Raw genomic sequence first — 15,266 nt, 5'->3', positions numbered from 1 at the left:
CTTAGCTATGGCAGAGAACTCCTGTAGACACTAAAAATATTAGCGGGCTTAGAATAATCCTGGGATTTAAACACATAACGAGAAATAAATATGAAAGAATCTGGTTGTGGGCTGGGCACGGTGGTTCACGCCTGTAATCCCAGCACTTTGGGAGGCCGAGGCAGGCAGATCATGAGGTCAGGAGATCGAGACCATCCTGGCTAACACAGTGAAAATCCATCTCTTCTAAAAATACAAAAACTTAGCAGGGTGTGGTGGCGGGCACCTGTAGTCCCAGCTACTTGGGAGGCTGAGGCAGGAGAATGGCGTGAACCCGGGAGGCGGAGCTTGCAGTCAGCCGAGATCGCGCCACTGCACTCCAGCCTGGCAGACAGAGTGAGACTCAGTCTCAAAAAAAATAAAAATAAAAAGAATCTGGTTGTGATAGCTGTTCAAAGAGAAAACTCAAGTCAGACATCTCTATCTCAGATACTAGTGAAATTGATAAATTCTTGGGACATAAATATACTGCATCATTTTTCTTGAAGAAAAATATATTTAAAAATTGAAACACAAAGGGGCAAGGAATATTTGCCTTTAACATTAACTTATGCTACCTCTGTAAATCTGGCTAACTGTCCAACTGGCTATCTTAATAAATAAAGATTTTTTAAAGCATCTACATCCACCTATACCCAACTATTAAAACACCCTAAATAGGGCACAAAAGTAAAATTAATTCAAAAAACATCACATGCCAGAAGCATTTGTTTCATGGGATAAAGGGATAAACAAGACAATTGTGGTCCCACCCCCTGTTGGGTTTATAATTTTCCGTTTCATGAGGATAGTCTACGGAAAAGATCCTCCTGTATGTTACTGAGAGGTTTTAAGAACTCCATCTAAATCTGGGTAACTACATCTGATCAAGTACCCAGCCAACTTTCAAAGAGAGACATGGAGCCAGATAGAGCCAAAATCATTTCTCTTTCCCACCCCTAGAAGCATTTCCCAAGATCACTGAACTTTAGAGGCAAGACTGTATTAGTCTGTTCAAGTTGCTATAACAAAATACAAAAAACGGAGTGACTTAGAAATCAATTTCTCACAGTTCTGGAGGTGAGGACATCAAAGATCAAGGTGCTGACAGATATGGTGTGTAGTGAGGGCTCTTGGTTCACTCATGGTGACTTCTCATGCATCCTCACATGGTAGAAGGGGCAAACAAGCTCTCTGGGGCCTCTTTGGGCACTAATCCAGCCTATGAAGTCTCTGCCTTTATGATTTATTCACCTCCTGCTGTGGGTTGAACACATCTCCCAAGCTTCAGGTGTTGGAAATTTAATTGCCATTGTAACAATATTAACAAGTGAGGCCTTGAAGAGGTGATTAGATCATGAGGGCACCACCCTCATGAATGGATTAAGGCTGTTATTGTGGGAGTAGGTTAGTTATAACAGGAAGGAATTTAGCCCCATTTCCTCTCTCTATATCCTATGTTTGCTTTCACCTTCCACCCTTCCACCATGGGATGACCCTCAACAGATGCCAGTGCCATGCCTTGGACTTTCTAGCTTCTAGAACTAGAAAATAAAATAAATTTATTTTCTTTATAACTTACCTAGTCTGTGCTATTCTGTTATAGCAAGAGAAAATGAACCAAGACACCTCCCAAAGACCCCACCAACAGAATGGACTCCATTTCTTCTCAGGTGGTAGAATGTAGTAGTTAAGAACACAGAACTTCAGAAGCCAGGGAGAAAGGGCTCAAGTGCCAGCTCTACCTCTTACATTGGTACAATGCAGCGATTTCTTTACCCTCTCTGAGCCTCAGCTTCCCCATCTGTAAAATGGGTATGACAATGCACCCATATTTCAGAGGGTATTACAAGGGTTAGATGAAACATGTAAAGTACCTCACACAATGACTGCTCATAAAACATCTAGTAAATGGTAGCAATGCAGAGAAGAAAAGCATCTCTAATCCTTAGGGTAATGGTCTACTTTACGAGTAGAAGACATAAAAACACAGATGCAGTGGTAGCATGGGCAGAAAAGGATACAGAAAAAAGACCTAGCCAGGCGGTACACACCCCGCAGCAACTCCTCTTGGCCTCACGAGCAATGAAGAAAGCAGCTAGATGATCACTGCCCAAGAGAATCTAGTTTCCTTTATTTCATATCACAGGACCATAAAAATATCCTTTTCCATAGTATAAAAACCCATGAGATATTAAACCCATGAGTTACTTGTCTTGTAACTTCCAGGGTATCACTGTGTCATACTCTAATCTAATAAATGCTCTCCCACATATCCCCTTTTCTTCCCCAACCTTTTAGGATTCATTTATTCTTTAAATAAAAATTTTCCTCTTACCTCTGGAAAGAGCTTCTTATGCAGCTGTATTATAGCACATCTTATTTTCCTTGTTTTTAAGGAAATGAGATGGGACAATCAGATTTATAGAAGAGGATGTTATGGAAGAGTCATTCCCTCCAAAATGGTTAGCACAGAATTTCACCCATAATTATACGTTCATCTAACATGTAATCCAATTTTCCAAAAACATATATTTTCACAAATATCTAGGAATCCCATTAAAGCTTAATTCATACAAAACTTCCCTAGACAACTAAGGGACTTAGAGGTAAAATCATTGTCTGAGTTATTTAATCAATGAATTTACTGTATTTAAGATCCCTGACCTCAGGCTTCTCTCAGTTGAGTGCAAAAACAGATCCAATATATCGTGAGACTACAAAGCTAAGGGTTATAATAGAAGTAAACAAAAATGCTGTAAGCAGAGGAAAGAGTTATAAACTTGACCTCAGGCCTTGGCTCCAATGTCTGTTCCTCTAGGAAGCCCTCCCCATCACCCCAGCCAATATGGCCATCCTGCCCCATGTCATCACCACTTCATTTACAGCACTTTAGCTGAAGCCATCTTGTTTGTATGTTTACTGTCTCTCTCCCAGGAAAATGTGCATTTTTTGAAGGAAGAGACCGTAAGCATGTGACCACGTCTAGGACATAGTATGCCCTCAACTAACCATTTGAGACCAACTGCCCAGAGAAGTGCGAAGAGACTTCATAGGTGCTATTTGAAGTGGGCCTTGAAGAATCCAGGGGTTTCGCAGGTAAAGAACATTTTGCAGCCCTGAGATTCAATATTAACTTTCCAAGTCCAATCACCATGCATGACTTCAGTGTGCACCATTTTCGACTCCTATGTGCAAATACCTTGTAACTCATGAGTTTATTTCCTTCTTATCATAATAAGTTCCACAGTTTCTATTATTATAAAATTTATTTTTCAGGAAAAAACAACTAAGTATAATCTAGGTTCTTATGGAAATTCATTTTTACTTAAAAACTCTCAGAAACATATTTTGGTTTATTTAACACTTTCAAAGAACTGACCTAACCAGATGCAGTAGATAGGTTTGGTAGGAGGACCTCAAACTTCATGGGCTTGATTTCTTTAGAATCTTATTTTTCTTACATGTTCATGTTAACTTCATGAAGGAATCAAAGTATCATTATCAAAATAACCAAAACTCTCTCATATGCCAAAAAACAATCAGCTTACTGTTCATGAAGGGATAAAAGGTAGAAATAGCAAAATGACATTTTATTTTGGAATGAGAGAGGCAGACATAGGTAGCTCTTAATGCCTTTGACTCTTGGCAAGCACTTCATCAGAGATATACACCCCATTCTGTGATTGTTATCTGGACATGTGCAGCCTCATCACTTTTCTGGAAAATGGGCTCTGGCTAGGGAAAGGCAGCCCAGGCCATCATATGCTCCACCAATAACCCCTCAGATAATTGAAGGGTACATATACATTTTTAAACCAGAAGAGACCTAACTTAGAGAGGTGGTCTGCCAACTTCTCATCCTAGAGAAAAGGACGCCAAGGCCAGGGAAGTGAGGTGAAATTTTTCTCAAATCTAGTCAGTAGAACTCAGGAATCCTGACTTGGTCAGGCACTTTTTCTACTGTCCTTGGTTATATCTCTTTAGGTCATCAAAACTTTACAAATATTTCAAAATGCTCAGAAGGAGAGAAGACACATGGAAGAGAACTAAGACTAGGAATTCTGAATCAGTCCCTAATAAGAAAGCTAAAGAACAAGTCATCTGGACATCCTCTGTTGGTTATTACAGATACTGAGCTCAGCAGGCTCACAGCTTAAGACAGCTCAACTATTTTCCCATATTGATTAAGAGCCACAGTTCTGCCGGAAGAGGTCCCCCATCTAGTTTTAAAGAATAATTAGGATTACAGGACTGCACAGCATCAACTCAAACTTAATCCAGCAAGGGTGGATAAATCAATAAATTGAAGGTGCCTGTTGGTTTAGTGTAGTGCTGGAGGAGCGCCAGCTCACACTAGACCAGCTTTTAGTCTCCAGAGACTCTCAAGGTCAAGGGCAGAAGAAAAAATAATTTGGGCCATGCAAATTTCTTTTGTCATCTGAGTTCAATGAGATTGGGGCTCTGAATGAATGTTCATGTCCTACTGTTTTGAGTCATACTTTCTATTCATCACTCAAGACATTTCAGAAAAAAACATACCTCTTAAACTACAAGTTCCATGGGATCGAAGCAGAGCCTAGTTGAACATAATGTTGTAAAATACTGCCTGAGAGAGCTTTATTAAAAATAATCAACCAAAACGAAATACAGCAGTCAATTTTGACAATGTGGTGATTACAGACCTATTTTTACTAATGCAAATAACTTCACAGATAGCTGCTTAGTTCTCCTACATGAAAAATCTGAGCACACAATTTTAATTAAAAGTTGAAACTATTTACATTCTGGAATGATTGACAGTAAGCATTCGTGATTTTTTTTCTTTTCTTTTTTTTTTTTTTTTTTTTTGAGACAGAGTCTTGCTCCATCGCCCAGGCTGGAGTGCAGTGGCATGATCTTGGCTCACTGCAACCTCCGCCTCCTGGGTAGCAATTTCCCTGTCTCAGCCTCCTGAGTAGCTGGGACTACAGGTGCCTGCCACCACACCCGGCTAATTTTTGTATTTTTTTTTTTTTAAGTAGAGATGGGGTTTCACCTTGTTTGTCAGGCCGGTCTCAGACTCCTGACCTCAAGTGATCCACACACCTCAGTCTCCCAAAGTGCTGGTATTACAGACGTGAACTACTGCACCTATGTTTCTTTTCTAAAAAAAAAAAAAAAAAAATGCATTACTATGGAGTATTCTACTTACTTGGGGGAAAATTCAAGAATTAAAGACCCATTGTCAGAGAGAATTCCATAAAAAAAAAAGTGTCCAAGTTTTCTTCTTTTGCATTAATTTTATTATATTAAAAACTTCTTCAAAGAAGTGGGCAAAGCCATAAAAACACATTTTCGCTGTGCAACTATTTGTTACATTATTTATCACATTTTGGTATGATTTAGACGCCATAGATAATGTTTTTTCCAAATCCCGATCCACTAAAAATCAGTGAATGATTTGAAGGAAATTTGTTAACAGTCAATTTGTAGCTGAAACTACAGTCGCAGAATTAGACCCACTGGCCATGCATGCTGTGGGCGGTAAAAGACGCAATCTATACTATGTACTCCTATTAATGGACATGCATCATGTCCATCTTATCATCTCTCCTATGAGATTCATCTTTACATTATGTCAATTTTATGTAGTAAACCCATTGTTAAAATTTCTTTAGAGAAGGATATTAACATTGTTGACTCTTAAGAAACCATACCAGGAACAGTATCCCAAGGGCATGTTGAGTAACAAGTGCTTAAGCAAATAGGCATTGCCTTGATCCTGCAAATCTGATCTTGGGTCAAACGATTGGTTACTCTGTTTTAAAACAGCCAGGCAAATATTGCTTTTAAGTGTTTAACATGATTAAGATAAGGAACAAGGCCCTTTGAACATTTTGTATCTTCCTTTTTTACTTATACTCCTCCAGCTATCCCCTTACCTCCTCAAGAAGCCCTTAAAACCAAAACACACAACTGACAGAATGGGTGAAGTCACAAGCGCCTAAGTAGACTGAAGAGACAATTTAATTTTGGCTGGGTCGCCATCTAGGCAGGGCAGCAAAAACTTCTGATGGCAGTGACTAAATAGACAAACTCTACCACCTTCAGTTTTCCTCCATGTGGCTACATTAGCTCAGTAGAGGTGAACTGTAGATGAGAAGTATATGCTGCAGGCACTGTGAGGCAAGGCATGCTGCCTAAGTTTCCTCATTTATAAAATGGGGATAATGCCTTCAGGACAGAAAAGCATGCTGAGATAATATAAGAAAAACATTTGACTTGATGTTCAGCTTCCTCTCCCTGCCAAGCTATTGCTATGACTACATGGAATGTACCATTTGCATTAAGAAAGATGCACAAGAGCGGACTGTATGTAAACACGCAGTCAGCACATACTTGGGTTCTGCCTGGTCTTTCTAGATGTTATTTAGAACTGGAAACAGGTTCTTAACTACTGATAATGCATTTTCTACCTGAAAAGGATGAGGCATAAGTATTGCAGGAATTCAAGGATGACCCAACATCCAGCCAAGCAGTCTCTTTGACCGAGGCATGGTTGACACAGCAGAATTACTAATTTAAAATAAGTCCCCACTGCTGAATCCAATGGCCTCTATCATTCTAATTAGCTACTCTTACTAGAGGATAAGGCAGGAGAGATTGACCTTGATTTACCTTTTTTCCAACCAAATGTGGAAAACCCTTTAGCACAGTGATTGTTAACCAGGGTCCCACATTAGAATCACCTGGGAGGGGTGGGCTTTTGAGACTCCAGACGCCTAACCCATACCCCAAACCCAACCAATTTAATCAGGATATCTGGAAGTTGGGGGATCAGGGTCCCATATTTTTCGAAGTCCCCAGTGTGATCCAAGGTGAAGCCAAGGTTGAGATCTGCTGTCTAGGATCATCCCTCTTCACCTCAAGTAACTTCTGCTGCAAGGCAAACTAGGAAAGCCAACCTAGAGCATTTCACAACCACAGCTTCTGACAGCAATCACGACAGGACTCCGAATACTGGAACATGACAGGTGCCTGCATCAGGGTCCACACCGAGGGTCCAACAGAGCTTATTAGTAGATTACCCAACTCCCCATGGGAAAACCATTTTCTCAAACAGTTTGCACTTCAAAAAAATAATTTCAACAATCTTAGGATATGCCACCAGTGCCTAAATTGGCCGGACCATCAGGAATTTTTTTCCTTCTTTAAGAGACAAACCTCTTGGGAAGGAAAGTCAGTGTGTATGTGGGCACCCCCACCGCCCTCCACCCCCAGCCAATCTCTAGAGAAGCAGACAGAAGCATCAATTCCCGTGCCGCTTGGAAAGCACCCCGCAGGCTCCCCGCTGCGCGGGCTCGCGCCCACTGCACCTGTCCGCGCTCCGCCGCACCTGCCGTGCGGCGCCCTCCCCTCCTACCTTCCAGCAGCTCGTCCAGGCTGGTGACCTTCCGGCTGCCGTCGATGGTGTAGATAGTGCGGACACCCTGGGGCAGGTTCACGTTGTCCGACAGGGAGCGGGTGAGCTCTATGAGGAGCGCATCGAAGGACCGGAAGCGGTCGCTGGAGATGGCAAACACCAGGCCCTTGAAGTAGCGGTCCCCGTTCCGGTAAAAGCGCGCCTTCTTGGCCTTCTTCTCCGAGCTGAGGGCCTGCAGGGTCCGCGTGCGGTAGAAACTGCAGTGGGCACTGTGCGCCGGGCTGGGGATGAGCCCGTTCCCCTTGGGGCCCGAGCTGCTGCTGCCCCCGGAGGAGCTGGGGGCCCCTCTCCGCGACCCCGGCCGCGGCCTTTTGTCCCGTTCCTCAAAGTGCTCCAGCTCGATACTCCTGGTGCTGGCCATCGCGGCTGCTCCGAGGGCGTCCGCAAAAAGACGTTCCGGGCCGACTAAGGGTGCGAGCGCCGGTGCAGGGACGTCTGACTGCGAGGGCCCTTAACGCGCCGGGACACCTGGCTCTGGCATCCCGCCCTCTCCGCGCAGGTGGGGCCGACGAGCTGCGGAGGTGCCGACCCGCCCGCACCCTCAGCTAAAAGTGGCCGCAGCGCCGAGCTGCCCTGCTCATTGTCCAGCGCGGCTCGCTCCGTGCCTCCCGCCTGCCAGGGAGCCCCACGCCCCCGCAAGCGCCTCCTCCACCCGGCCACGCCTCACAAGTCCCGCCCGGGAGCCGGCCGGGAAAGACAAAGTTGGGCCGCCCGAGGCTCGCGCCGGGCCCGCGGGCGCACACAAAGCTCGGGCGTCTGTCGAGCGCTCCCGGGAGCGCCGAGGGGAGGAAGGAAGGAAGGGTGGGGCGGGGCGCGGAGCGTGGGTGAGGCCCCTGGGGGAGTCGCGCGGGCCCCCGCCCACGCGCGCGGTCCCAGGCCCGGGGTGCAGCGCCGCTGCCTCGGCCGCGCCCGGATCCCGCCCGCCGGGCAGCGCGCGCCGTTCGGGGTTAAGAGGGCCGGGTCTGGCCCCCTCCTCTCCCGGAGCGCGGCCCTAGAGGGAAATAATGCAGCCCGCCTCCCACGCAGCCGTCAGGCCCGGCCCACCGGCAAGCATCCGCGCTCTGGCCTCCCTCCGCCGCCCGCCGGCTGTCAGCGTTGGAGGAGGCTTCCCGGCCCGGGGGATGCCAAACCGCGGAGAGGGGGAGGTGGGGGCGGAGGAGGGGGCCGAGCGCCGGCAAGGGAGGAGCAGCTCCTGCGGGTCCCGGGCAGCCCCGCCCGCCTGACGGCTCCTGCCCGGCGCCGCGCGCTAATGGGCGCAGCCGCGACGCGCGCTCCTCCGCCTGGGAAACGTAACCGCGCAGGCCAAAAACTACAAAGGAAGGAGACTCAAGGGCAGGGAGCACATCCCCAGCCAGCCTCCCAGTGAGGACCCCAGGCCAAACTACCGCAGAAATCCGAAGCCCAGCATTGACTTGGGGCACACCATTCATTTTTTAAAAAAAGATTTGTTGCTTTATTAGAAAATCCCTTGAGAAAACAGCCTCCCCTGTTTCCATTGCAGATTCGCTAATATGGTACGTTCAGTAACTTTGAATGAATGATGAGAAGTTATTGGGTGGTAGAGGGGGTTATGTAATCAACGAATATTTATCGAGAGCGTACCATGTGTCAGGCATTGTTTCTGTCACTGGGATGCCCAAACAAAGGAAAGAGAGACTCTGCACCCACTCCCCTACCCGCATATTTAATGTTATCAATTAAAGCTTCTTACCTAAGAGGCCTATCATTTGTGAGCACCCATCATAGTGGAAATCTTAATGCCGTAGTGTCTATTCAACAATAAAAACATCTTTTCCAAGACTTATTTGCATTTTGTTATTAGGAAAAATAAAGCTCAAATATGTTTGATCCCAATTTGTCACGTGAAACCTTAGAACATTCAACACCTGGTTTTCTGAGCAGTCCTAGACAGCAATCCAAACTGACCTTTCAGGAAGAAAGGCATAGTTGCTTTTTCTTGGGTTGAACTGAGTCCTGGAAGAGCATGAATAAAAGAAGGTAGAAGCACATGCAACGGTCTAGCATCTGTGAAGTTGGTGCGCCCCACCAAACACACGCACACACACACACACACACACACACACACCCTGCATGGCAGCTCCAGAGAGGTCTCCTGCTCGGTGCACAATACTACTACTAAGGCAGTTCTGGGCATACACCTGGGCATATCTAACTTCCTGCGGGGTTGGGGCATGCTAGGAAGTCAGAGCTGATCTGAGGCTTCAATGTAGTTTTTCTAGAGGAAAATCCTGCAGCATCATTAGGTCCACCACCTTAAAAGCCCTCAACCTGGATCAGTTAAATCAGAATTTCTGGAGACGGGCTTCTCAAACAGTATTTTTTTAAAAGTACCCCTAAGGTATATCCAGAGTTTCCAATCACAGACTGTAACACCAGGAATCAAATAAATCAATGCTTCTTCTCAAACTTTAATATATTTACATGTCATAGGGGAATCTCATTAAAATGCAGATTGCTATTCTGTAGCTCTGGGGTGGAGTTTGAGATTCTGCATTTCTGATGAGCCCCCGGGTAATGCCAATGCTGCTGGTCTTGGTACAAGACTTTGAGAAACAAGAAACTAAATTGCAAATTTATTGAGATAAGGTTCCATCTAAGTACTAGTAACTCCACAGAGCCCATCAACTTGCCATAAGATGGCCATGTTCCGGAAGTTGCAGTGAGCCGAGATTGCGCCACTGCACTCCAGCCTGGGCGACAGAGCGAGACTCCGTCTCAAAAAAAAAAAAAAAAAAAGATGGCCATGTTCATTGGTATCACTGTTTGTATTTCTTAGGGGGAAAAAAGACTGTAAACTATTGCTGTAGAAACAAATTATCCTAAACTTAATGATTTACAACAATAAACATGCATAATCTCAGCATTTTGGCAGATCAGAAATCTGGGAGCAGCTTACCTCAAAGCCTCATGTGATTGCTGTCAAGATGTTGACAGGGGTCACAGCCATCTAAAGGCTTGACTGGGTCAAGAAGATCCATTTCCAAGACAGCCCATTCACATGAATGGTAAGGAGGCCTCAGTTCCTTGTCATGAGCACCTTTCTATAGAGTTGCTTAAGTGTCACCGTGACTTGTCAGTTGGCTTCCTCTAGAGCAGGGGTGTCTAATCTTTTGGTTTCCCTGGGGCACATTGGAAGAATTGTCTTGGGCCACACAGGAAATTCACTAACATTAATGATAGCTGATGAGCTAGGAAAAAAATCACAAAATCTCATAATATTTTAAGAAAGTTTATGAATTTGCATTGGGCTGCATTCATAACTGTCCTGGGCTGTGTGCTGTCCACAGGCCATGGGTTGGACAAGTTTGCTCTAGAGAAAGCATCCAAGAGAGCACAAGGTGGAAGCCACAATGTGTGTTATGATATAGCCTTGGAAGTCATACACTGTTATTCCCACAATATCCTGTAGGTTACACAAGTCAGCCCTTTTTGATGTGGGAGGAGACTACACTAGGGTGTGACTAGGAGTTAGCAATTACTGGGGTCATCTTGCAGACTGGTACCACGGGTTTCAATCTTTCAATCTTTAGAACACTAACACACACTTCTGCACTCAAAGATCCTTGATAAGAGATTTGGCCCTTAAATAGTGAATACAATTATACAGTATGCCAGTGTTTTTAACTCAAGGTGGATTAAAGACTTAAATGTAAAACCCAAAACCATAAAAACCCTAGAAGAAAACCTAGGCAATATCATTCAGGACATAGGGATGGGTGAGGACTTCATGGTGAAAACACCAAAAGCAATTGCGACAAACGCCAAAATTGACAAATGGAAATAAAGAGCTTCTGCACAGCAAAAGAAACTATCAACAGAGTAAACAGACAACCGACAGAAGGGGAGAAAATTTTTGCAGTCTACCCATCTGACAAAGGTCTAATATCCAGAATTTACAAGGAACTTAAACAAATTTACAAGGAAAAAAACAACCCCATCAAAAAGTGGGCAAAGGATATAAACAGACACTTTTCAAAAGAAGACATTTACATGGCTAACAGACATATGAAAAAAAGCTCAACATCACTGATCATTAGAGAAATGCAAATCTAAACCACAATGAGATACCATTTCATGGCAGTCAAAATGGTGATTATTACAAAGTCAAGAAATAGTAGATGCTGGCGAGGCTGTGGAGACATAGGAACACTTTTACACTGTTGGTGGGAATGTAAATTAGTTCAACCATTGTGGAAGACAATATGGCGATTCCTTAAGGATCTAGAACCAGAAATACTATTTGACCCAGAAATCCCATTACTGGGTATATACCCAAAGGAATATGAATCATTCTACTATAAAGACACGTGCACACGTATGTTTACTGCAGCACTATTTACAAGAGCAAAGTCATGGAACCAACCCAAATGCCCATCAATGATAGACTGCATAAAGAAAATGTGGCACATGCACACCATGGAATACTATGCAGCCATAAAAAAGAATAAGATCATGTCCTTTGCAGGGACATGGATGAAGCTGGAAGCCATCATCCTCAGCAAATTAACACAGGGACAGAAAACCAAACACCACATGTTCTCACTCATAAGTAGAAGGTGAACAATGAGAACACATGGACACAGGGAGGGAAACAACACACACCAAGGCCTGTTGGAGGGTGGGGTACAAGGGGAGGGAACTTAGAGGGCAGGTCAATAAGTACAGCAAACCACCTTGGCACACATATACACGAATACATTTGCACATTCTGCACATGTTTCCTGGAACTTAAAGTAAAATTTAAAAAAATAAAAATATGCCAGTATTTTAACCTTATTCCCTAACATTATATCCTTAAGTTAAAGAAAGGTTACTGCTTTTCAACAGGGGTGGGGGGAAAAGAGAAAGTATTTCCAAAGCTGTTACTTAGTTAAAAAATGTTTTTGTGATCCTGCTCTCCACATTTGTTTTCTTGAAGAATCTTATCTGTGATCCTCTTATAAGAATTGAGATACAATCACTTTTCATAAGGTATTTATGAATGAATATGATATAAAGACCCAGGTGGTCAACATTTGAAGATTTGTTGAGGTAGGAAAAAATTAGTTTCAGTATTCAAATTCTAATGCAAACAAATTTGTAGTTTCTAGGTACACAACTATTACTTAACTTGGCTTACTTCATGATATTCAATTTATAGAACCAAAGCAGATTTTCTCCTTTTGTGCAGTTGCAGAATTTGCAGAGTAAGATATTTTAACTGGCATTTTCTTTGTTGAGATACTCATTTTTTTCTAACGAAGAAATGCCATCTGATTATTAATCATTGGTCCTTCCAGAGATGGTCTCATTCTCTTTGGTGGTTACAAGATCCACCAACTCTGTCTGCCACACCCTGATTTAAGGAGCTTCTTTAGGAAGAGCTGGCCACAGATGCCTCTTCACTATCTGGAAGCCCACTTTAACCTTAGATGGCTCTTGGTTGTAAAAGGTGTTGTTAGAAAAACCCTCTTTTTAACTCCCCTTAACCTAACACTTACTTGAATAAAAACTTTTGTGCCAAGTATTTTTTAAATGGCTTCATTTTTCTGCTAAAAGCAATTGGAGAATTTCAGTCCAAAAACTCTTCTCCCCTTTTTGTGTAATTAGAAATGACCCCTTTTGCTTTTTATTTATAATACTTATAAATCATGGAATATCTAGTGGATGTGAAAATTTTGTTGGCAGTATGCAAGAAGGGTCTTCTACAAACCACTTGGGGCAGAGAAACTCAACTGGGCATAAAGGAAAAGAAATTGTTGTCTTTGTTCTCTACACTTCTCTTTGTATCACACACCTGTGATACAATTTTAGAGCTGCTTTTAGCCAGGTAGTAATTCCCTCTCCTGCTTACTCCCTCAACCCCACTCCACCTTGACTAAGAAATACAATGCAAATTTTTATCTAGCAGAATTTGTTTAAATGAGACTTTATTAAATATTTCATTATGGGTCTTTACATAAGAAACTTGCCTTGAACGTTTCCTGGTTTTTGCCTCATGCTGCTTTATTTCTCAAATGCTATGGTTAGTCTTTTGGCAAGAGACTTCTGTTTTTAAAGGCAGTTTTCCAGTGACTTCATTACTTATTACATAAAGGATGCCTCCGAACCTTTCAGATTGCACTGTGCCGAGACTTTTTGCTGTCTCATGTTTTCATTCCTGTTTACTATGTGCCAAGCATTTCTCCCAGAAGTAAAAAATGATGAAATGACTGAACTATTTTAAGTGAGAGCACCCAGTGACTACAGACTTAAATTTTTAAAACTAAGCATGATTCTCATTTCATAATCTTAATAATTATAAGTTCTAGTGCTTTCTGTTAAGCTTTAATGGGGAAGGGTATAAGGTAAGGCAGTTCAGAAAGAGACTCTCTATCTCTACCCCGTAATCTGTACCCAGACTGGAAAAAAGGCTCAAACTGTTTTCTCAATAGTTGTTCTGCCTTTGTAGCTTCGTTGTCGTTTTCACCCCAATTCTTGTAGCACTTTACATAGATATTAATGATTTCTTCACAAATAAGTGAGGGAATAATTGAAACTACCTTTTCAGGTTCAAAAAATTTAAATGTACCTGTTTGGTTAAGTCTTTCAGAAAATCTAAATTTTGGCTGGTGGCTCATGCCTGTAGCCCCAACACTTTGGGAGGCTGAGGCGGGAGGATCACTTGGGCCCAGGAGTTCAAGACCAGCCTGGGCAACATAGGAAGACTCCCATCTCTACAAAATATTAAAAAAAAATAATAACTAGCCCGGCGCAGTGGTGCGTGCCTATAGTCCCAGCTACTGCAGAGGCTGAGGTGGGAGAATTGCATAAGCTCAGGAGGTCAAGGCTGCAGTGAGCTGTGATTGCGCAGCTGCACTCCAGCTTGGGTGACAGAGTGATGAGACTCTGTTTTTGAAAAAAAAAAAAAAAAATTAGGCCGGGCGCGGTGGCTCACGCTTGTAATCCCAGCACTTTGGGAGGCCGAGGCGGGCGGATCATGAGGTCAGGAGATCGAGACCACGGTGAAACCCCGTCTCTACTAAAAATACAAAAAATTAGCTGGGCGTGGTGGCAGGCGCCTGTAGTCCCAGCTACTCGGAGAGGCTGAGGCAGGAGAATGGCATGAACCCGGGAGGCGGAGCTTGCAGTGAGCCGAGATTGCGCCACTGCACTCCAGCCTGGGCAACAGAGCAAGACTCCATCTCAAAAAAAAAAAAGAAAAAAAAAATTATAAGTTTAATTTTTAAATGAAAATATCAGAAGAACTGGAGAAAAAATCAAATATGCATGCTTTAAATATATACAGCACACAACTACTGTTTTTTTCCATGAGAAAATTCTGATTCTATGGTACATTTAACTTCCACCAAGGGTCTAGGACAAAGACTCCATACATGTAATGTAAATTTATATGTCATGTAAATTTTATCTATTCAAAATTGTATTTTTATTTCGTCATTTGCCAGTTCAGATGCAACAATTGTTGATGAAAAATAACAACTTTAAAATCATATAGCAACTTTTTTCTTAGGATTTGAATTTGTTCCTTTTAAATCTTCCTAAGAAGAAAATCTGGGCAGCTAGTAGAATTCCTACTTTCCAGATGAGGAAATCTAGGCATAAAAGTGAAAGATCATGAAAAGTACCACAGTACTCTCATTTTGTTTCTGTAGGATGAAATTTCCCAAACCCAATATAAAATTTAATCTTTAAATCTAGGCTTTTTGCTTCATTTAAAATTTTAAAAAATGATTTTTGTTAAAATTGATCATGATTTTAGTGGTTTCCTCCTCTCGGTAGT

The 15,266-nt window shown here is 43.0% G+C and overlaps 1 protein-coding gene across 6 annotated transcripts in view; it reads right to left on the bottom strand.

Moving 5' to 3' along the window:
- DCLK2 (doublecortin like kinase 2) overlaps nt 1–8,448 on the bottom strand; it is a 182,405-nt gene extending 173,957 nt beyond the window's left edge. For 3 of the 6 annotated variants that reach the window (XM_032148125.2, XM_032148133.2, XM_032148141.2), the window contains exon 1: nt 7,424–8,448. In XM_032148125.2, coding sequence (XP_032004016.1) covers nt 7,424–7,844 — 421 coding nt within the window. In that variant the 5' untranslated portion in view covers nt 7,845–8,448. The remainder of the gene's footprint in view (nt 1–7,423) is intronic. The other 3 variants (XM_032148155.2, XM_032148145.2, XM_032148128.2) reach the window with 3 other exon arrangements.
- Nucleotides 8,449–15,266: the final 6,818 nt, after the last annotated feature.

Source organism: Hylobates moloch, unplaced genomic scaffold (assembly GCF_009828535.3).
Source record: "Hylobates moloch isolate HMO894 unplaced genomic scaffold, HMol_V3 SCAFFOLD_3, whole genome shotgun sequence".
Taxonomy (NCBI): Eukaryota; Metazoa; Chordata; class Mammalia; order Primates; family Hylobatidae; genus Hylobates; species Hylobates moloch.
The sequence above is the reverse complement of the archived record's forward strand: the minus strand, read 5'-3'. Positions and strand labels throughout refer to the sequence as shown.